The sequence below is a fragment of the Haemaphysalis longicornis genome, unplaced genomic scaffold (genome assembly GCF_048455015.1).
Source record: "Haemaphysalis longicornis isolate Haplotype H1 unplaced genomic scaffold, Haemaphysalis longicornis Haplotype H1 scaffold_2, whole genome shotgun sequence".
Taxonomy (NCBI): Eukaryota; Metazoa; Arthropoda; class Arachnida; order Ixodida; family Ixodidae; genus Haemaphysalis; species Haemaphysalis longicornis.
This window is the reverse complement of record NW_027526295.1, coordinates 176521123-176541819: the sequence shown is the minus strand read 5'-3', so window position 1 is coordinate 176541819 and position 20697 is coordinate 176521123. Positions and strand designations below refer to the sequence as shown.

General features: G+C 45.0%; 2 protein-coding genes across 4 annotated transcripts in view; both read left to right on the top strand.

Annotated features, from left to right (window-relative positions):
• Positions 1–779: 779 nt before the first annotated feature.
• The window catches only part of Pan2 (PAN2-PAN3 deadenylation complex catalytic subunit PAN2), a 60902-nt gene continuing 40984 nt past the window's right edge, over positions 780–20697 (top strand). Inside the window, exons 1-11 of one of the 3 annotated variants that reach the window (XM_077698705.1) lie at positions 780–883; positions 3064–3249; positions 3615–3784; positions 5725–5923; positions 7172–7296; positions 9403–9547; positions 10667–10805; positions 11712–11788; positions 12826–12950; positions 14042–14184; positions 20019–20176. In XM_077698705.1, coding sequence (XP_077554831.1) covers positions 3067–3249; positions 3615–3784; positions 5725–5923; positions 7172–7296; positions 9403–9547; positions 10667–10805; positions 11712–11788; positions 12826–12950; positions 14042–14184; positions 20019–20176 — 1464 coding nt within the window. In that variant the 5' untranslated portion in view covers positions 780–883; positions 3064–3066. Of the gene's footprint in view, positions 1018–3063; positions 3250–3614; positions 3785–5724; positions 5924–7171; positions 7297–9402; positions 9548–10666; positions 10806–11711; positions 11789–12825; positions 12951–14041; positions 14185–20018; positions 20177–20697 lie in introns of all 3 variants that reach the window. The other 2 variants (XM_077698707.1, XM_077698706.1) reach the window with 2 other exon arrangements.
• On the top strand, positions 1174–3045 carry LOC144169511 (syntaxin-18-like). Its single transcript, XM_077698714.1, has one exon. The coding sequence runs from the start codon at positions 1288–1290 to the stop codon at positions 2260–2262; it is 975 nt and encodes a 324-aa protein (XP_077554840.1). The 5' UTR covers positions 1174–1287; the 3' UTR covers positions 2263–3045.

The following is a 20697-nucleotide window of genomic DNA, read 5'->3' as shown; positions in this document are numbered from 1 at the left end:
AAACAATATAACTAGGGCAAAGTCTACCTAACTTTTACGTTATGTTGAACTAGGATTCTTTATCTGCAGTCGAACGATCGTTAATTGGAACTACGAGGGGATGAAAAATCTGTTCGAATGATTCGGAGTTCGAATTAGCGGGGGTCCCTTTGAATGGCGGTACAGCGCATGCCACCAATATAAAAAAAATCATGCGCAGTTGATGAGGTAGACGGTCTTGCACGTCCCTTCGAGTGCACTTTCAATAATTACGTGCTGCACGGCATACGCAAATGGTCAGTTCGAGATGCGAATCCGGAGAAGCCGGCGCGCACATCCGGACCCATAGTGCAAAGGTCGCGTGGTTTATGCCAGCTCTATGCGGAGTAGGCACGCGGTTCCGGGTTTGGGAAGCTGCGGAAATGCATTGAACTTTGACCTTCGGCGGACGGGTAATATTGTTCGAATTAACTATGGCACGGGTTTCAGGTTAGAATTAGCGAGAGTTTTCCCCCATTCTAATACACGTAACTTTGCGGGGCTAATGGACCAGTCCGAATTATCCGTTGGTTTAAATTATGCGACTTCGAATAAACGAGGTTCGACTCTCTTTGGTTGAACGTGTAACCACTTGCATGTCCTTACAAATCGTTGCTTGCAGTATTTAAATTTAGTTTCGGTTTTAAGATTCTCGAGATAGTCGTACTAAAACTACGCACAAGTCATAACAAAATTGGGAGATTTTTATGTTAAAGTTAGAAGCGATGCGGGGATATTTTATAAAGTAAGCTGCACGGGCTGCTATCATGCCAGTAGAGTGAATTAAAATTCTAGTGCCAGGATTGCCAGGGGGCGCTAATCCTAAAATGGCGCCGTTGTAAACAACAGCAGAAGCGGCTGCAACGTGAGTGTCGGTACAAACGTGAAAGAATGTTCTTTAAGCGAAACAAATACTTGTGCCTGTCAAACACCAATAACAATGTGCTAGTCTGAGACCTTCTGTTATATCGTAGTGCGCTGAGCTCCCCTTGTTATAAGGTAGGCTTGCCTGTCCGACTCACTGAACCGAAACTCGTTTTGTTGACAACACTAAAAAAGTTCGCTTTTCGTTTCACACTGTGATTTTTCTTTTTGCCTCAACTTCAAAATAAATTTCAGCAGGTAGGTAGGCTCTGCGTTACTGTTCGCGCAATGCATTACTTTGCGTCTCTCGGCGCTCATGCTAGCAGGTGGTTATAAGTGAGAAGAAAAAAAAAATTGGTACCTTACCAGGCACTGCAAATTTACCCGACGTGTTTCAAGTCCGCCATGGACAGAACAAAATTGTTTAAAGACATATTTGGGCTTATGGTTCTAGAACGTGAACGAAAAGGTCAAACCGAAGGCAACATGAACTTCGCGTTGCCCGCGAAGAGGACAACCCAGGCTTACAAAATCCTCCGAAGCATCACCGCGATGAAGAAGTTTCTGTTGTCCCGTCGTCGCGACTACGTACGCGGTGCGCTTTCGACAGAATCGCGCTCCATTGCCGCAGAGTTGGAACGCTGGCGTACGGACCAGCTGGTCGAGCAGTTCGCCCGAGATATACTACGAGCCATCGATGCGCTGTCCCGGCAAACGGTCGACAACCGTAAGAGCTTGCAGGTCCGCGAACATCGTGAAAACGTCCGTGCCCTCTTGCGACATTATCTGTCGTCGACGTGCGAGGTCTACGCCGAAATGAAGGCTGTGTACGTCAAGCGCGTATGCGATCGGCACAAGTGGGGCAGCCTGGGCTCGTGCCGTAAACTTGGTCCCGGCAGGCCACGCTTTTTGCCGGCATCGCTAGTCAAAGGCCTTCGGCAGCTCCAAGTGTTCTCTAGCGCTGCCTCCAAGATTGTCTCCGTAGCGAACTGGTTGCAGTCAACGGGCGACGCGGGGAGCGAATCAGAAACGGCTTCCCTCGACTTGGACGTCACGTACGAGGAGCGCGCTCAATTCGAGGAAGAGAGCAAAGTTCTCTTGGACCGATTTAATAGCACTCGGGCTGTTGTTCATGACATTGAGTCTCAGGTTATCGACATCGCCTGTCTGCAAAGAGCGCTGACCAGCCAGATCCTTCAGCAGGATGATGACGTTGCTAAGGTTGCCGCAGCTACCCTCTCTGCTACCGCTAATGTTACTGCGGCGGCAAGGGTGCTGCAAGAAAACACTGTCGATCGGACTACGTTTGGCTACTACGCTGCCTCTACCATATTCTTGCTATCCCTGCTGTTGCTCCTTTTGCACTGGTTGACACCGTAAATTGGTACATAGCATATCTGAAAATAAAAGGAAATGAAGAATGTTGTAACATTTACTTCACCTCTGCGGCATTGTCGGTCATACATCTTTATTTTGTATAGAGTGAGCAGGGTGTACAAGCAGTTCACGTCGGGCTGTGTCACGTGCATTACTCAAACATTCATGCTACGCTCTGCTCAGAAAAAAAAAGTTCATCGGGAGCTCTCAGGAGTTACAGATACATTGTAAACTGACCACTTACCACAAGGAAAGCTACTTCAAGGTAAAGGGAACCATTGATCCAAGGGGGACCCTGTTTGAACAAAAGCCTTGTATAGAGAACTACGATCAATTTCGCTATGTACACAGTGGGAGGACAGCTCATTGCAGCAATGGCTGCAGATGTAAGGATTGTGTAAAACTACATGTTTCTATATGTCCGCAACCAACATGCATCTCTCTTCCACGTGAGTTGCACGAGAGGCCACCATTAGGGCCACTGGCTCAAAAAGTGTTCATGACGGGCAAAGAGTTGAGGCTGTTGCTATTAATGGAGTAAACACACCATGAGTAAATAAAGACATCATCACCTATGCTGTTTGCAGTGTGGACTGTATTGGTGGATGCACTGGCTGAAGGTAGGTGAAAAAGTGCAGAGAAGGCCTTAAGAGTGCCTAAACCTTCAGTCGACAGCATTCCAGTAATGTGCTGGGCCACGTTTGTCGGTGATTCTTTCATAAAGACAGTGTCAGAATTCTATGTGGACAAAGGTGACGCTGAATGACCTTGTGCTGCTTCCTCCTTCCCGCCCCCTTCCTGCAGAAGATGGAGTACGCCAAGTGTCCAGGCTTTGGGGAAGCGGGCCTGGAGCAGTTCCCTACTGCTCTGGCCCATGGCCAGGACTACAGCTTCCTGCAGAACATCCTGGTGGACGGTGGCAGCCAGTTCGGCGTCTCGGCTCTGGCCTTTGACTCCCAGGAGGAGCTCCTCTGGATGGGCAACCAAGGGGTACGGATATTGTTGTTCTTGTGCAATGCAGTCCAGTGTGTGCGAATGGCTGCAGGAGCCGCATTCATACTTGGTTCCTTGTACGCTACCACGTTTGATGTGTAGCACTGTGGGAAGTAAGTTTTGTAAACATGCATACAGAGTATTGGTCTTCAAACATGCACTTCTGGGTTAAAACTGGGTTTACTTTTTTTCTTTAGGGCTCATGTGCATTTGTTGTGCATTTGTCTTCTATTTCGCTGTAGAGAGCTTTTGCAGTACTTGCGGCATCACTTCTAAATGGTTGCTAACATACAGATCTTCAGCTTGACAAATGCGAAAGTTCCAGTGAAGGCCAATAATCATGCGTTTCTGCCTCTGTGAAGGGTCACGTGACTTCGTATTACACATCGGAGCTGCAGAAGTACACGTCGTTCCAAGTGCACGCTACGAACGAGGTGCGTCAGCTTCTGACTGTCGACGGCGGTGTCCTGTCCCTCACGTCCAACACGCTTCGGCTCAACAATCGCAGAGGCCTGGTTGCGTTTCATCACAGGTCAGGGCAACAGCGTTCTAGGCTGCATGAACTTTTCATGGAAACTTTGGCATTCGGCTTTTCTTTTGGCACTTTTCATCGCTTGTAAAGAAAAATTTTAGTGTGATTCACTCGTTAAGAAGACAATCATTTTTTTTTAAATTCATCAGCAAATTAAATGGATAATCGCTAATACAATTTTAACCTTTAGTTTAAGTTACACAATACACCCTGCTATGTGTTTTTGTGTCACTGCAATGTGTGTGGGTGAAAAATTAAGGTGGAGATATAGATAATTTTTCATCTCGTAAATCTTTGTGATGAGGACAGATGGCCCTACAAACATCGTAACTTTTTCCTTAGCTTCTTCAGATTTCAATTTGAAAGGGCCGGGAAGAGGAAATGCAAGTTTTGTTCATTAAAAAGACTGCTTTGTGCCAATAACAATGACACCAATTTTAATGCGAGCTTCAAACGATTAATTGAAATGTTAGGAAAAAGTGCAGTGGGGATAAACCAGCCACTCCTTTGCTCACCCTTATGGCATCACAGGAATCTGTGTGTGCAATTGGCAACCGCTGACCAAAGTGGCTGCCAAGAAACATGACTGTGCAGTTGTAGTGGTGTTCTAGTTTTGTTTTACTGTACCAAGTACCTAACATGCAGTTAATTCACTGAAAACTCTGTTTTTTTTTTCCCCTTCTATACTGATGCTCTGTATAGTGCAAAATTTGAACGTTTTTCAATATTTCTTGGCTTTCTTTAGTTGCAAAAGCGTCTTTTTAGGCTGTACTGGCATTGAGTGCATTAGGAAAGGCTATTTCTTTCAAATTAAAAAAACAAAGTTGTGTTCTGTCGTCACGGCTGCTTCAAAGCAACTGCCATTGCGCCTCATTTCTCCAAAAGTCCAGAAATTCATATCGCTGCAAATGTAGTTTACCTTTTCACCAACTCTATTCCAGTGTTTGCAAGTTCACAACACAACATCAAGTTACAGTAGCCAACCAATTTTTTGGACCTGGAGGGAGGAGGAGGAGGAAAACGTTTATTCAGAAAAATGGAGAGGGGAGGGGGAGAGAAAGAGTTAGGAGCGGTGGGTGGCCATCCTATTCCGGTAGGCCGCGCAGGGTCGCCGCCGGGAACGAAAAATAGTCGAAATAAAAGAGCAGTCCGAAAAATCTGTGAGCCATTACTCCTATCGGTCAACTGGCGGTTCCTCGGGAAAGTCCAAAATATCCGGCAAGTCCGAATTTTCGGAGTCTGAAAAAACGGTCGGCTACTGTATTTGAATTGCTTGAAGTTGGTGAACAGGGTGAGGACCCTACTTTATTGCTATGCTTTACTGAAGGCATGCTGAGCATAGTTCTGCTGTGCGAGTCACTGAAAGGGAATCGTAATGCTGCCTTGTGGCAACCGGCAATGTACAGTAAGCTTTGCATTATTACGAGCAGATGTTTTTCCGAAGTTTGTGGATTTCATCATCATCATCATCACCATCCTTCCTCCCCCTTCTGCCTTGACCTTTCTACTGTGTACTAGAAGGTAAGGTGTGTCGTGTGGAGGGAAAACCAATGGAAAGCATGGCTCCCTTGTGCAAAGAAAAATTTGTTTGGAGCGCAGGTGTTCCCCAGAGAACTCCTGTTGCAGCCAGCGTTACCTGTAAGTTTTTAAATCAAACTTAACAATTATTGGCCGGGTTTTGTGAAACTTTATGTCATTAAATAAAGAAATAAGACTTATTTAGGGCAATAAATAAGGATTATTTTGACAAGCAAAACTTCTAAACCCAACTGGTAAGCAGCAGCCATCAGGGGCGCTGCTTACAACAGGACTTCCTCGGCAGAAATTTTCATCGCAAAAGGGACCCTCCTAATCGTTCCCAAACGACACACCTCCCTCTTCTAGTACACTTTAACCTTGCTGTGCTGTCTGTGTGAAATTCATTCTGGCCACCTGTGCAGCACGGAAGAACTGGAGGACATGCACTGCATGGCCTTGTCACCCTCCGGCTCACTGTTGATGGGCGGCAACCAGACGAGCCTCATTGAGCTCGATCTGGCCAGGGGTGAGCAGAAGACGGTCGCTGATGTCGGGGAGAACGGTTGTGCGGTCATACGACGACACCCGCGCTTCATGTGCTGTGCTGACTTCACTGGCAAGGTGGGATTTTCCTCCCGCCCTCCTCCATCTCGATTGCGTTAAATCCTGTTGCTCTGAACCCCAAATCTGAATTTCACTGTTGACAGGTAGTGTTCGAGTCAGAAAACAGTGTAGGGTGATCTGTATTGAGTGTCTGAGAGCACAGCCAATGTTAGTAGAGAGATGGTTACTACTAAGCTGTAGTTGTTTGTGTGTGGTGCTTTCGAGGCTGTTGATGGGGATGGCCAAAAAGAACATCAATCCCAATGCTCCTTGTAGTCTTCATCTTCTTTTATTTTTTAACCACAGTACATGATGTATGCACAGAATTTGCCTGTGCAAATCTGCATACACAAGTGTCTACTACTGTGAGGGGCGACGCGGGCCAGCGAGGGCCCGAGACGCGACCAAGGCACTCGAAGGCAGAAAACTAACTTTATTAGCGAGGCAAGACGCCTCGACGAGCCTCTCAAGCTACTACCGCCGGCCGCGCGCCGCACACTCGCTCTGCTCGGCTTCGTGCTCGCTTTCGATGTGGCAGGCAGGTGTCGCCGTAGTCTGTGCGCTTGCGGCGCTGGCTTCTGATGTGTCGGGCAGGTGTCGCTAGTAGTCGGTGCGCTGGCTCACACTACACATTTGTCTTGCTCAATATACCCCCTGGTTAAGGTATAGTATCTAGAGCTGAAAAGCACCACAGGCTACTGGGGAGTGATGCTGCTGCTTCATAGTTCCTTCGTCATCTCACTTTATGCCTCTAATAGTGTGTGTGTTCTTAAGGAGCAGGATTTGATCGTAGAACATGGCGTTTTCCTGGCTCCAAGGAAACATTTCTTTGCAAGCCGCACCTTCTGACTTTTCCTCACAAATGTGAAGGTGTGGAAAGGTGAACTGGATCAAGATCATGCATTTAAGAGGCCATGGAGGCCGTTGCTAATGCAGGGAAGGAGCAAAAGGTAGAACCACTATCTCACTCTTCATAATATGCATAGGCAAGTGAGTGTGTATACTAATAGCATAGCATGTTGTAGACCCTCTTATTAAGCAGCGCCTCTCCTCGTGAGTTTCACTGATGTGTTATCGAGCGGAAGGCAAAGTGCGATCTATTTGTCTGTCTCCTTTGGAGGAACCGTGTGTCATCTGCTCCTCACGTTCGGCAAGAGTTCTTGCGTGTGTATAAGTACTCATCATCTGTCGTGGTGTGCTTCGTCTCTACCAGTTCCTGCGAAAGGTTTTACCTAATCAGGTGTGCATCTTTCTCCTGCACCGCAGGTCACGCTCCGAGACTCGTCCAGCTTGAAGGTTGAGTACACGTTGGAGTCGCTCTCGGGAACAGGCGTCCTGTCGGACTTTGATGTGCTCGGCAACATGGTCGTTACGTGTGGCTTCACCAACAGGCAAGCAGACCGGTTTCTTCTTCAGTGGTTTCAGAGTAGACTTGCTCATCATACACCAGTTGCGCAGCTCCTCATAGGCCCCAAGTATCAACGTCCTGTCCGGGGTTGGTTGACTGCACTGGGGGCAAACAGGAGCACGCATGGGGCAAGTTGACTGGGGCAGGGGTGAGACAGCTATGCATATTGCGCAGTTTCGATACAAATTTGTTTTCCTGTGCCAGGTTGCTCCAAAAGCTTGAAAATTGCAAAAATTGCGTCAAACTGCTCCAAAACAGTGTGAGAGCCAAGGATTTTAACGCTCCCGTCAGTTTCAGTGGGAAAAAATGCTTACTGACGGCATACTTTTCCAGCATCTCCAAGGTTATGCTGTTTGTAAAGGTTTAGTTGATTGATCATTCAATAAAAAAAACGCACAAAATTGTCCCCGAGATAATTTTTTCGAGAGTCACAATGTCGGGTTGCACATGTTATATTCTGTGAGTTTTCGAAGTTTTCCCTTCGAAAACCATTGCAAAGTCCGGTAGAAAAATTACGTATGTGTACTGAGGCGACAAACTACTTGTGCAATTTGATGAAAAAAACGGCAATTTTCGGAACGCTGTATCTCAGGAACGACATTACTGGGCGCCACCATCTTGGTGTAGTGAAGGCTGGAAAACATGGCCGCCGGGCAAAGCAGTTGCTCGTGGTTCAGGCAGGGTGCTCTTCACTGGTTTCTACCGTGGTTTTGGTTATGGGGGTGGCTGGGTTTTCATTTATTTGTTTTATCTGTTGCGGGAAGTTGCGCGACTTGAAAGACGGGAGTTCATCAAAAACAACGTGGTTCCTGGGAATTCGCTGTGTTTCGGCTTTGAGTATGAGGCGCGGTGCGTGCTTGAAGTGAAATTTCGGACTCATTGGGGTGTTATAAAACGCCGAGTTATTGCTGCCTTTGACAGCGAGCTTGCGAGTGGCGGGAATGGGACGATTGACATTGCAGAAGTGGCGGCGCAGGCTACATCGCCGTAAAATGTTCAAGCAGTGTCCGATAGCGGGACAAGCTACTATTGCACGCTAGTAATAATGGTTCATCTATCTGAAGTGAAATTTAATGCCAAACGGGAGGTGGCTAAACATACCAACGTTACTCAAATAACGATCGTAGTGAACGTGCACATTGGGGATTGAAATGGGAGGGCTGGTGGGGTGTGATGACTGTCACCTCGCTTTACGCAACTTTTGATGTAGCTCTACACTTGTGCCTAAAACCGAGTGTGGGATTACAAAAATAATAATTTCGGCACTCACATGCTAATAAAAATGCCTTACGATTGCTTAGTTTTTCAATTCAATATTTTCAACGAAATTTTACGCTATCTATGCATAGAGCCGAAGAATTTAAAAATGGTTTGTAAAACGGTAGTGCAGTTTGTACCTTGTAATACTCTGGCAGAAAAAACTTTATTCAAAGGCTGTTTCAATGTTATGTGCGTTCAAAACTGATTAAAAAGTGCCCCCCTCCCAACCCCGCCGGAGTTGCCAAAAATTTTATTTCTAGGCTCCTAAGGTGGCATAATAAATGTCAATCTTCTGCTCCAAATCAAGGTTCTTCTGCTCCGAAATCGAGATTTCGCTGCTCCAGAAACTGCTCCCAAATCTGTATCAGCTGTCTCACCCTCTGTGCCATCTGTCGACAGAAAGTTGAAGTAGTACTTAGGAACTTGCGGCTGCTGCTGGGAGTTGTAAAAGAAGAACTGTGTAAACATAAGTAAGCATTACCTAGCTTAATTTTTCCCAATTTGAAAAGCAAGCTTTATTTTAATAATTTGCGTTAATAAGTCAATGTTTACCAAAGTTCAATTTTTGTTCCCTAGGTGCCACACCGGTACACTTGCCCCCCCAGCTTCACCAAAGCGGGGGTGCTCAAATGGCCCGTATTCTCAAGTGGAGTGTTGCAACTGGTGTATATTAAAGAACTCTGGTTTCGAATAACGGGACCTTGATTTTAACCATCATTGCTGTCTACAACATGCCTATTAAACTGTTACCCGGTAGCGCTAACACGCATACGAGATGGATCTCGAGAAAGAATGGGCTTCAGTAAGTTGTGGACCTTCTGTGTTGCAGGCACGGGGCACTGACGGTCGATCCCTTCATCAAGGTGTACGACCTGCGTGTGATGCGTGCCGTGGCACCGATCCAAATGATGTTCCCACCATCGCTGCTACGCTTTGTCCCAGCCTTCACGTCGCGGCTCTTTGTCGTCTCTCAGGTGGGCCTCTCTCTAAAAAGGAGTACTGTGGTGACGCTCGCTTTTGTGGTGGTCTAAGACCATTCTAGCTGTGGGGCCAATTTGGCTTTCCTCTGGTACGAGTGAAGTCTGGTAGGCTTGCATACTGACAAGCTGTGTTAAATAGCTAATGTGTTTTGCCGCCATTTCAACTACATCTTAGGGGCAGCCCACCAAGGATAAGTACAGTTGAAAGGAGCACACCGGTCTTAAACCAAAGAAGTTTATTTTTACAGCTGTCATGATGAAAATTGGGGGCGTTTGTAGTTTTTCATTCTGATTGTAGATATTGTATAATTTGTTTTTGTGTAAAACGGCTATATTCAAATTTATTTGGATTTTTATATTTGATTTCTTGACAGCCTTTGTGAAAAAACTGCCGGAGGGATGGAGCTGAACTAGGTACCAGTGAACTGTGCACAAATCAAGGAGTGCAATAAGACTAACATTATCATTCTATCTGGTCTGTAGCAGAAGTTGTGACCGTTTGATGTTTGTGCTTGAAAGGTGGAAACCAGAAAAACCGGTTTTGCCTTCCAGGCCCAAACTTCAAACTGTCGTAACTTCTGCTACAGACCATATATAATGATAGTGTTAGTCTCATTGCACTCTTTGATTTGTGCACAGTTCACTGGTACCTAGTTCAGCTGCATCCCTCCAACAGTTTTTGTACAAAGGCTGTCAAAAATGCAGTATAAAAATCCAAATAAATCAAAATATAGTCGTTTTACACAAAAACAAATTTTATATCTACAATCAGAATGAAAAACTACACACGCCCCCCAATTTTTATCATCATGACTAACTATAAAAATTTATTGATCAAAGACCCATGTGCCCCCTTAAAGTTTGGAGTAGTTTTTTTCTGTAGATGAAGAAGTTCGGGCAGTTTGTAGAAGTAATCGATAACCTAAAACTCCTAAAAGCTACATAATTGTAGGACCCATAAATGTCGATTCTTTTATTATTTTTTTCAGTACAGTTTTCTTGTTCAGCATGAGCACTCATCTGCATGCGTTCTTATACGTGCGTATGTGGGTGTGTTTATGAATCGAGGCCTCTGGTGCTCTGAATTGTTCTGTCTGGCCTTCTGCGCTTCAGACAGGCCAGTTCCAACTGGTCGACACAAGCACCCTGACCCAGTCGTCGTACATCTACCAGCTGGAAACGGGCGGCGCTGCCGTACATGCTTTCGACACTTCCTCGTCGTGCCAAGCCTTGGCCTTTGGCGATGTTGCAGGTGGGTTGATGTATTTGCGGTGTGAAACACGTGAGCAGTTCTCATTCGGGGGGTTGTCTGTCAGCGTAAAACTTGTCAGTATCAAACTGTATAGACCACGTATGGGGTGTGGTTGAATTTGCCTGTTAACATATGAATATACTCGCTTATTGAGAAAAAGAAGCAATAATTGAAGCAGTGGTCATTTTCACAGGCACAAAATGTCGTTATAGCGTCTACACTTCTTCCTACTTTTTCCTCCTTTAAGCTTCACTAAAGGTCTTGGTTTTTTAAAGCATTAAGTAAAGTAAGAAAGTGCATCCCTGGCATTGTGTATCAAATCAGACTTTTGTAAGGGCAACCTCTTTTACTGATCTGTCTGTGATTTTTGGTGCGTGATTGTTGTTGGGTTTAAAAACAAACCAGATAAAATGTGAAGTGGTTAGATGTGATAATTCAGAAAATTTCTGCATGCCACTTGTTGACTGTCCCTCTTAGCATTCTTGAAATCGCTGGTTTGGCTAATGGCTAACTGACTACGACAAAGAAAAAAGGAGCCGAGATGTCCAGCTTAAAGCTGACCTAGCTTTAATATCGAGCTTTGTCATTCCATGGCAAGTTGAATTTGCATGAGAAGAAACGACAAACACCTTCAAATTGTATGGGCATGTAGCAGTTAGTTCAGTGTATGTTGTCTGTAAGCATGACTGCTGCAAGAAATGTCAGTAAAATGGCCACTCAGTGATGACAATTTCTGTCCTTTGCTACAGCTGTTTGGCAGCCCTTTTTCCGGCGAGTAAGTGGGGTCGTTCTTCCATCTTCTATGTTCTTCATGCTGCCTTTGCATTCCTAGTTGTGTGCAATGACTTCATTGTGGGGCAGGAGAAAACCTCTAACGTATCTAATATTGTGTTCATTTTATCGTAGGGTACCTTCATCTTTATGGGGCCAGTCCTCATGTCAACTTCAACAACTTCAGCCACCCCACCGAATTTGCTGACCCGGTACGTTTAACAGCATTGAGTGAGAAACGAAACTTTATTCGGATTGCGTTTATATCAAAGGGAGCAGCTGGGATTGACACTGCATGCAAGGGTAGGGTCGTCTAACCATCTATCTGTGCCTGGTGCAAAGAGCAGACGCAGTGCTTAAAATATCAGGGATAAAAAAAAAGGGGTAGAGCTTGGGTATCTGCCATTTTTTATTATCACCCTCTGTGCACACAGAAAAGTCTCGGTAATAAAAATTTCCGGGTTATTCCAAGTGTCATGCCGGTTGGAGCCACCTGGCAGAATAATTGGACACTTTAATACAACTCCGTATAATTCAAACTCTACTTTATTGAAGCAATTATTATGTACACATCAAGTCGGAACTAACAGCATCACACTGCACATTGCAGACAAGACATGAGTGCCCTTTACGGTGGCAAAATATCTTTTATTAAAGGCCAACTGCACTCAAATTTCACCTCGACCAAAGTTATTTTTAATGTGTTATACGTACCACCAAATCAGCTGGGACACAGGTGGTAGCCCCATGAAATGCCTCGTTAATCAATCAGAAGCATTTAAAAAAAGCTCTGCCGCAGACCACGCTGCACCTGCCGGCGGATTGCGTAAACAGCCGTGACACGCCTGTGACAGCCCGGCCGGCCGGGACTTCTTCCTCTGGCCAGCAACGCACCTGGAGAAGCGGTCGAGCCCTGCTGTGAACGCTTCACCCGTTCGCTGCCCCGTGCGCACGTAGAGCTTGCACACAGGCTTGCTCCCGAGCTGCTCACCATCTGGCCACTCGCTGGCCAGCTGCAGCGTCGTTTTAATGGTTGTGCTCTCCTCGATTTCGGTTTCAAAATCGCTGATTTTTGCTGACCACTTGCGGTGTCCACACACGTATTTCAGCTGTTGTGTTTTGCATCTTGCTTTCTTTTAAGCTAGACTATATGGAAATAGTGTTTTCAAGAGGTCGAAATTTTGAGTGCAGTTGGCCTTTAAGCGTGTTTCCTGCTAGTAAAGATCGCTGTTTTGTGTGCTCGGGGCAGGAGGAACCTTTGCACCCAATCGACATCAACGACGAGATCGCTCCCCTGTCCACCATACCAATGCCTTACTGCAGTGGCAAGCTACTATCTGACCTGCCCAAGGAGTTCATCAAATACGTCTACAGGTCAGTCCACTTGCATGTTCCCTCCACGTGCATACGTAGGTATGCACGTGTGTGTGGCAACAGGGCATCCGCACATGTGCCTGGGCAAGCGCTTTGCAGCAAACCACCTCATTCTGCCACCTGGTGCTGTGCGTCTTTTGAGTTGTAAAAAAAATGGGCTACAACAACTGAGTCTTAAATTTGTCACCTGTATGAAGTGCTAAAAACACGGCCTGTGTGTAGAGATCAAGTGATTCAAGTCGGCAGCAGCTTCCATCATCTTGCTTATGAGGCTTGGCGGCTTTTTACTAGTGCTTGCTACCAGTAGAGGAACATTGCAGATGAAAAACTGTCCTTTATTTTGGCCTAATACTGTGGGCAGTTAATATCAGTTATTAAATCACCTAGTCCCCACTAACTGCACTCCAAAGAATAATGACTGCTACATATTTCTAATCTTTTCCCTTAATTAAGCTGTTTCTGTGAGACGAATCTACGTCGTGAAATAGACATTTTATAACTTTGTAATTTTATGCATTTTTCATGAGGGGTAGTGATAAGACCATCTTTTTTCATTGGTATGTAATTCTGTCAGTTGAAGCTTTGTTTTTCTGTGGCACAAAGTAGATTCTGAGAGGTTGTCTGCTTTGCCTTCTTTGTCCTTCATTTTCGTGCGAAAGCTTTAAGGGGACGTGTGAAATCTAATGTACTTTTGCATTACCTCTGTCAACTACTTTTGATGAGGATCGGCTGTTCTTCTGCAAGCAAAGATGAAAGGCTTCATGTTGAATATGGCTTGTGCCTGGCAAAAATTTATCGGCGTAATAGTAGTGTAAACATTTATATATGTCGTGACATCCCTATTGCAGTCACTGTCATTATCGTAGCTCGTTCTAGCAGAGCTGTGAGTGGGATTGTACTGGGAGTGCTCAATATCTGAAGAGGCAGTTGGCAGGTAACCGTGCTCCTCACATTAGCATGGAACAGAAGCAGAACAAAGAGTGGGATTGCAGGCAAAGAGATTATATAAGGAGAGAGACAAGAAATGGGTAAGGAAGGAACCGTAATCAGCACTGGACACTGTAACATCTTTTCGTGCTCCTGTCTTGTAGGAGGGCGGTGCCCATCGACCCGGTGATCTTGAACAGCATGAAGATGGTGGGCTCCATAGGGTACGCCCCCAACCCAGGACTCTGGAAGCGGAACGAGGTCCGCTACCCACACGAGACTCACCACCGCCGGGCCAAGGAGTCACGTGAGTTGAGTCCCACTGACGGCTCCGCTGTAAGTTACTCAGGATCGTCACTGCCATTGCTATTTAATTGAAGGGACGTTATTGGTGTTTTCATCTTTTTACGGAAAAATCAACTCTGGCGATTTTTGCATAGTGAGGGATTTTAGCTTAGCAAAAGCTGCTGGCCTGTTCTCTGCTTTGTTGGTGTGTAGAAAATGCTGCTTGGCCAAGCTGCAGCACTCTATTGGATAAATGTGCGCATGAGTTGCAGAATCACGCATGAAATGTGCATAATCATGCTCAACACATGGTGGTCCGAAAGCTGCATACTTTCTGTAGACGATTAAAAATATTTTGAAAGGGGGAATAAAGTAATAGCCTTATATAACATTGCTACTTCTTGACACCTGTTTTGTGCACTTGTTCTATCTATTTAGACTGTAATTATCATCAAGACAGCTGTCAGTTTATGGTCTCCTGTGTGTGATGTTATATCTGGGAACCAGACGTGCCTGCTTTGCATTTGGTCCAGTTATAAATAGCGTTCTGTTGAGCACACCAGCTTTCCTGAGCAACTTGCAGAGAATACACTCTTGGCAGTGACATGCTTGAGTTGCACCCCCTGGCTCCTGACATCAGCTTTGGAACTCGCGCCGCTGTCGTCTGCTACACTCCGCTTGTGAGGGGCAGCAGTGCCTGTGCTAGAAAGCGCCTGTTTCGATGCTTTAGTGCATTAAAAAGTGTACTTCCAGTAATTCAGTTATCTTGCCAGCTTCTGACACCTCTGAATAATTTCAAGCTGTATCCTCCACAAGTTTGCAACACATGAGAAGAGAGAGAACGACCTTCTCCAGAGCATCAGTCAGAAGACCATGGGTACCCTGTCCTTTCTAGCTTATTTGCGAGGTTCAGTGCTCAGAACTCCTCGATAAGTATCCAAAATGCGTAGGCTTCCATACAGTATTTTTGAGATGCTCTTATGAGGACTCAACAGCCTGTAATGCTCCGCACCAAGGAGCAGGCCCCTACACGTGCATTGCACAGTAGGAAATAAAACGGCTGTCTTCTATTTCATTCGTTGTTATTGACTTGTATCAGATGAATGTTTTTTCTGTGCCCAATGCTTTCATTTTTCTGCTCCGTTACAAACATCTTATTAGGAGTTTTGGGGATGTTTCCGAGGCCCACAAAGTTTATGTGGGTGTTTTCTTCAGGCTGTATGGGCATACATTCCCTTTTTCACCAATTGGCTTTCATTATGGCTGCGTGCAAGAAGGTGCATATCCGCTGCATGAGTTGTTTATTCACATGCAAATACAATGAGAAGGTTTGTGCTACGCCACCGCGAAACAGCGCAGACAACATTGTCCAGAGTACTTAAAGGTGGCTTTTGTGCCCCGAATTTCTATCGTAACCATCATTATCATAACAAACTGCCTCTCATCCCAAACGGTTATGACATGATTACGGTATTGAAGGCTTGATATACTCACTAACGAATGCGGTAAATAGTAATAGTAATAGTAATAGTGCCGGTTTTCGGTACAACGAGAAGCGAAAGCAGCTCTTTATTGTTTTCCAAGTCCTTCAGGCATAAAGAACAAATCCTGGGCTACTCGTGATGGCGTTCCATGTATTGGAGAAAATTACTCTTGGTCTCTTGAGTGCAGTTTTGCTACAGCACATACCTGAATATGGGGAACATGTGGCTGTAAGAAATACCATAAATATCCCTGCAGGTCTGGACAAACATAGTGTAACTGTATTTTACCGTATACGTGATTAGCATGCATGCATATGTGCATGAGTGTGTGTGCGTGCATGCATGCACGCATGTGTGTGTGCCCGTGTGTGTGCGTGTGCACATGTGTGTATGTGCGTGTATGCGTGCACGTGCGTGCATGTGTTTGTTGCTTGTGCATGTGCGTGTTTGTGCGTGCGTGCATTTGTTTGTATCTGCGTGCACGTGCACGTGGGTGCATGCGTGTGTGTGTTTGTGTGTGGGCATGCATGTGTGTGTGTGCATGCACCTGTGTGTGCAAAGGTGCATGTGTGTGTGCGCGTGCGTGTGTATGTGTGTGTGTGCGTATGTGTTATGGCAGAAACAGGTTATGGTGCCGCACTTGCAGAAATGATGGAAACCGAATAGCATGAGCTCTTCTCCGTACTGACTTTTTACACTCCGTACTGAATATTGACAAGGACAAAAAACCAATAATGAAAAGTGGGTGTGTCATTCCTAAGTCACTATGATTTGGCTTACACCTTACAAATATCAGGCAGATTGAAATCGCGATTGTTTTGTGGATAAAGCGTTTCTTGCGCCGGGCCCTATACACGAGCACAGCCTCCAAACTTGAATTGACCATGGTATTGGTATCATGCTGAATTGCTAATGTTTTGCTCAATAAACCTCCATACTGGTTAGAAGCCTGGTATAAAACCAGCAGGCACATATACACACAGTAGGTTATTTGGAACTCATCCTACATTTTTTGCACTCGATAGTGCATGTCGGCATACTCTCATGCCATGATAGCGTAAAGGGATGTGATGCAATACTTTCGAGTGTTCGGCAAGGTTGCAAAAACTGATTTACCTTACATATGATAACCGGGAATCGTAATGCCTTCTGTCAAAGCTGACAGCCCTGAAGGCCTACAATTTGTTTTGGTCTTGTATTTCCGCTGTTGTCGGTTACTAACAGCTGGCTGTTCCCTATGTTCTAAACATTGCTTAATACAGAAGCTGACACCTAGCTCCGACTCTTGACGCTTCGCACAGGACTGGCGTCGCAAACAAAGGGGAGACGCCGGCAATGTTTTTTCCAGAGCGGTATCAAAAACTATACTTTAAATCACGCCTTGGGCTAGAGTATGCGATTTCAAGTCTTTAATTATGATAAAAAGTTAGGCGAATGCAAAATCTGGTGAGGACAAGCATCAAAAGTCAATCAAGCACAAAGAAACCGCATGGAAATCTAGCCCAAGTGCAGCAGACAACAAATACGAGAATTCTTAAAGCCAACGTCATGGAGACACACTTCACAGCGCTAGCCGTGGTGTGCTCACTGCCGATGGCAAAGGACTGGTTGAAGGCTCCAATTAACTATAATTTAGCAAAAAATACACTGAAAAAAAAAAAAGCTGTTTGCTGTGCGGGCATGTTCAAAAGCAAAAAGCACCCTGAGATTGCTTAAAATGTAGGGGTGTGCGAATATTCGAATATTCGAATACAAATCAAATAGTACCTCCACGAATAATTCGATTCGCGAATCGAATATCTACTATTCGATATTTCGAATAGTCGAGTGGAGTTTCCGAACGTTCCCTGGCTTTGCGAAAGCGAGAGATGTTGTCACACGCTAATGCACTGCTGCTACACCGTCTACTCGGCAAGTTTCATCCTAATCGCGCTTTCGGCGAGCGCGCCTTGCAGAGGCCGTAAATTTTATCCCGCTGCACGGAGTAATCTGCGATTGCGTCGATAAGACCTTTTTTTCGAGCCGTCGCCGTCGACTCTTGCCGCCACTTTGAATTGTGCGACTGGATGTTTACAGCTTCCTATAAAGACTGCCATCGTTTTGACAGTGCTTCCGTTAATTTAAAATAAAAAGCGGTTATGGCTGTTTTTAAGGCAGTTCGTGTATGATTACTGCGTGTTTACTTGTTTTTTAGACCACAGTAGATAGCGCAGGCTTGTCCACGGCAACTGTAGCGCGAGCTTTCTTTCCGCTACATATTATTCACGCTTCACGCTGCTTATGTACTTCTGAAGAAATCCATGATTGCTTTCGCGTCCTATTCATCCCTGCAGAGTGCGTTACGAGGCTCTGAATAGTCGTTGCCTATGATTGCAGTACAGCAACTCCAATGCAAGTCTCTTTTTTTTTTTTTTTTGTTAAAGTATCGTGCCCGCTCTGGATATTGTGCTCGCTCTGGATATCGTTCCCGCCAACGCGAGTTGAAAAGTGCGCCCTCCGGGTTGAAAAAGAATGTCATGTCTCCCAAACATGCGAAGTAGCTTCTGCTTTTGCACAAAAACCTATAAGAAAGTGAGGCCTGTAAAAAAAACATGATATTTGATATTCGATTCGATATTCGGCTTTTTTTTCGAATTCGATTTGATATTCAATTTGAAAGTTACTATTCGGCATTCGCACACCCCTATTAAAATGATCATTCTTTGTTAATTTTTTAAAACACAAATATGCAACTTCATTAATACAGTTAAACCTGGATGTAATGAACCTCTTTTTTAATGAATTTCCGGATTCAACGAACCTTTTTAATTCCCCAATTCCACCTCCATAAAAGCACATGTATTTCCAACCTCTATGCTACGAAAATGGTGCGATCATTTACCTTGATGTGACAAATTTGCAACTGCGATCCTTAATGATCTTCAGCTGCAGTTTTAGTAAAAATTCATGAGCACGAGGCATAAGTTTTGTGAGAAACAAAGAAAGAAAGCGTACGGTCGTGAGGGGACCACATGCGATCGCAGCAGGGAGAAAAAGAGCAAGTGAGGAGGGGTCCTGACGTTGCATATTGGGAACCTGTTATTACCATGCCGAGACGTGCACTGGGCCAGTACTCTTTCCATACCCTTCCCCATTCTCTGCCGCTGCGCCTAGCTGTGCCTTGTGCTTCACCCCTGCTGCTTTCGTTCAAAGAGCAGCTGATAACGCATGCCAGAGCCCGCGAATGCACAAGAAACCTGAAGGTGGTGCGAAATCTTGCAAATCAGTCTTACTAGCCATCTCCGCCGCCAATTTTTTTCACACCCACAAGTCGTTCGGCGTGCCGTAAAAAATTATTTCTTCTCTTTGCTATCGGGGTACTTGCTGCATCCTGGCAGGCAGTCACAGCGCGAACGATCGCAAATTGCTTTGTCAAAGCCAAGATTCCCGAGGTTTTTGAAAATGAAGTGTGCAAAGAGGAACCGTCAAACCTAGTGGATGTGACTGAAGTGTGGGACGAACTACGCACGAACAGTGGTGCGCTCGATGACATCGAGCTTGGAGACATTTTGTTTGCCGATTGAAAAGCCTTGGCTGCAGTAGAAATGTTGGAGGCAATGCTTGTAGAAAGTGTTCAAGGTCGCACTGACAATGATGGTTCGACAGAGTCGGATGTGCCAAGGAGGGGATGGACACGGTAGACGCCTTGCGTCGTTACGTCGGCGTGCAGGACGGCGGTGAAGCCTTCGTGGATTTAGTGCCCTTGGAGCGCCGCATGTTGTCTTCGCTTGTTCAGGAGTGCCAGCAAGCGAAAATTACCCAGCTTTTTCCTGTTAAATAAAGTTTTTGAGAGGCGGGACTGCCTCAATTCATTGCATTTCGGTTTCACTTTTGTGTGGTTTTTGCCAATATACAGGCGAAAACTGCATGTAACGAAAACTTGGATTTAGCAACAAATTGCGGGATTTTTTTTTTACTTCATTACACCCAGGTTGAACTGTAGAGAATGCTGATAATCAATGTTTGTGAACAGAACACTGCAGTGGGACTGGAGTGGGATTAGCCATGAAGTGCACTGTGAACTGAAAGCAAAGTTTATGAAAGCATTTCAACCGAAAGTGCATCTTGGTGTCAAAAAACTGGCATGGTGACACGGTCTGTTGCTGCTAGAATCAGGATGGTGGAAATGATGTGAACTCTAGTTTTCACTGTGCATTCAGCTGAACGTGTGTAACATGTTTTTGCAGCGAAGCTGTGAGGGGTTTGCTTATCAGAATACTTCATGCCCTTGTCATTGTTTCTATGTGTAGCTGCAGTACAAAACAATTTTTGTTTAGACCATAATTTTACTTCATAAATAACGCGCACTGTGTTCATTTCTTTTTAATCGTAGGAGACGAGATGGACATGATCCCGCGGTGGTACAAAAAGATTGACGTAAAGTACTCCAAGATGGGCATTGAGGACTTTGACTTCAACCTCTACAACCGCACGTGCTTTGCTGGCCTCGAGACGAACCTCCCCAACGCCTACTGCAACAACATGATACAGGTGATGATACTTCCTGCTGCCTTTTGATTGCTCTCTGCCTAGCTTCTAAGTCTGCAAACTGACTGGCATTTTTTGTTTTTAAAATAATTTTTGTGTAATTGTTTTTGAGTTTTTTTTCCCTCCATTTACAGTATTTTATACAGCCAAGTGGGCCTTGTAGATTAAAGAGAGCAAGATCTTGGCCTAATGATTGGTTATTAACACTTGTTGCATTGATTTCATTCCTCTTACCCAAGTTTGTAGCAAATCTTGTGTCATTTTCTGTGCGAGTGGCAACAAGTTTTTACGTTTGCTTGCAGGACGGTGTTAGTATCACTGCAGACATTCTATTTTCTCCAAACGTATACGTTTTTCAATTAAGTAGGTGAGAAATGAGTGAGCTTATACACAGCAGCATTATTAGGGGAAAAATTACTGTGAAGCAAGACAATTGCACAAATTACAAAACCTATCCAACTGATGTCTCTCTTTTTATTTATGTTTCTATCTATTTCTATGCCTCTATTTCTCTCTATTTCTTT

Excerpts from the sequence above, each read along its gene's own strand:
- LOC144169511 (XM_077698714.1), top strand. The coding sequence starts at position 1,288 with ATGGACAGAACAAAATTGTTTAAAGACATATTTGGGCTTATGGTTCTA.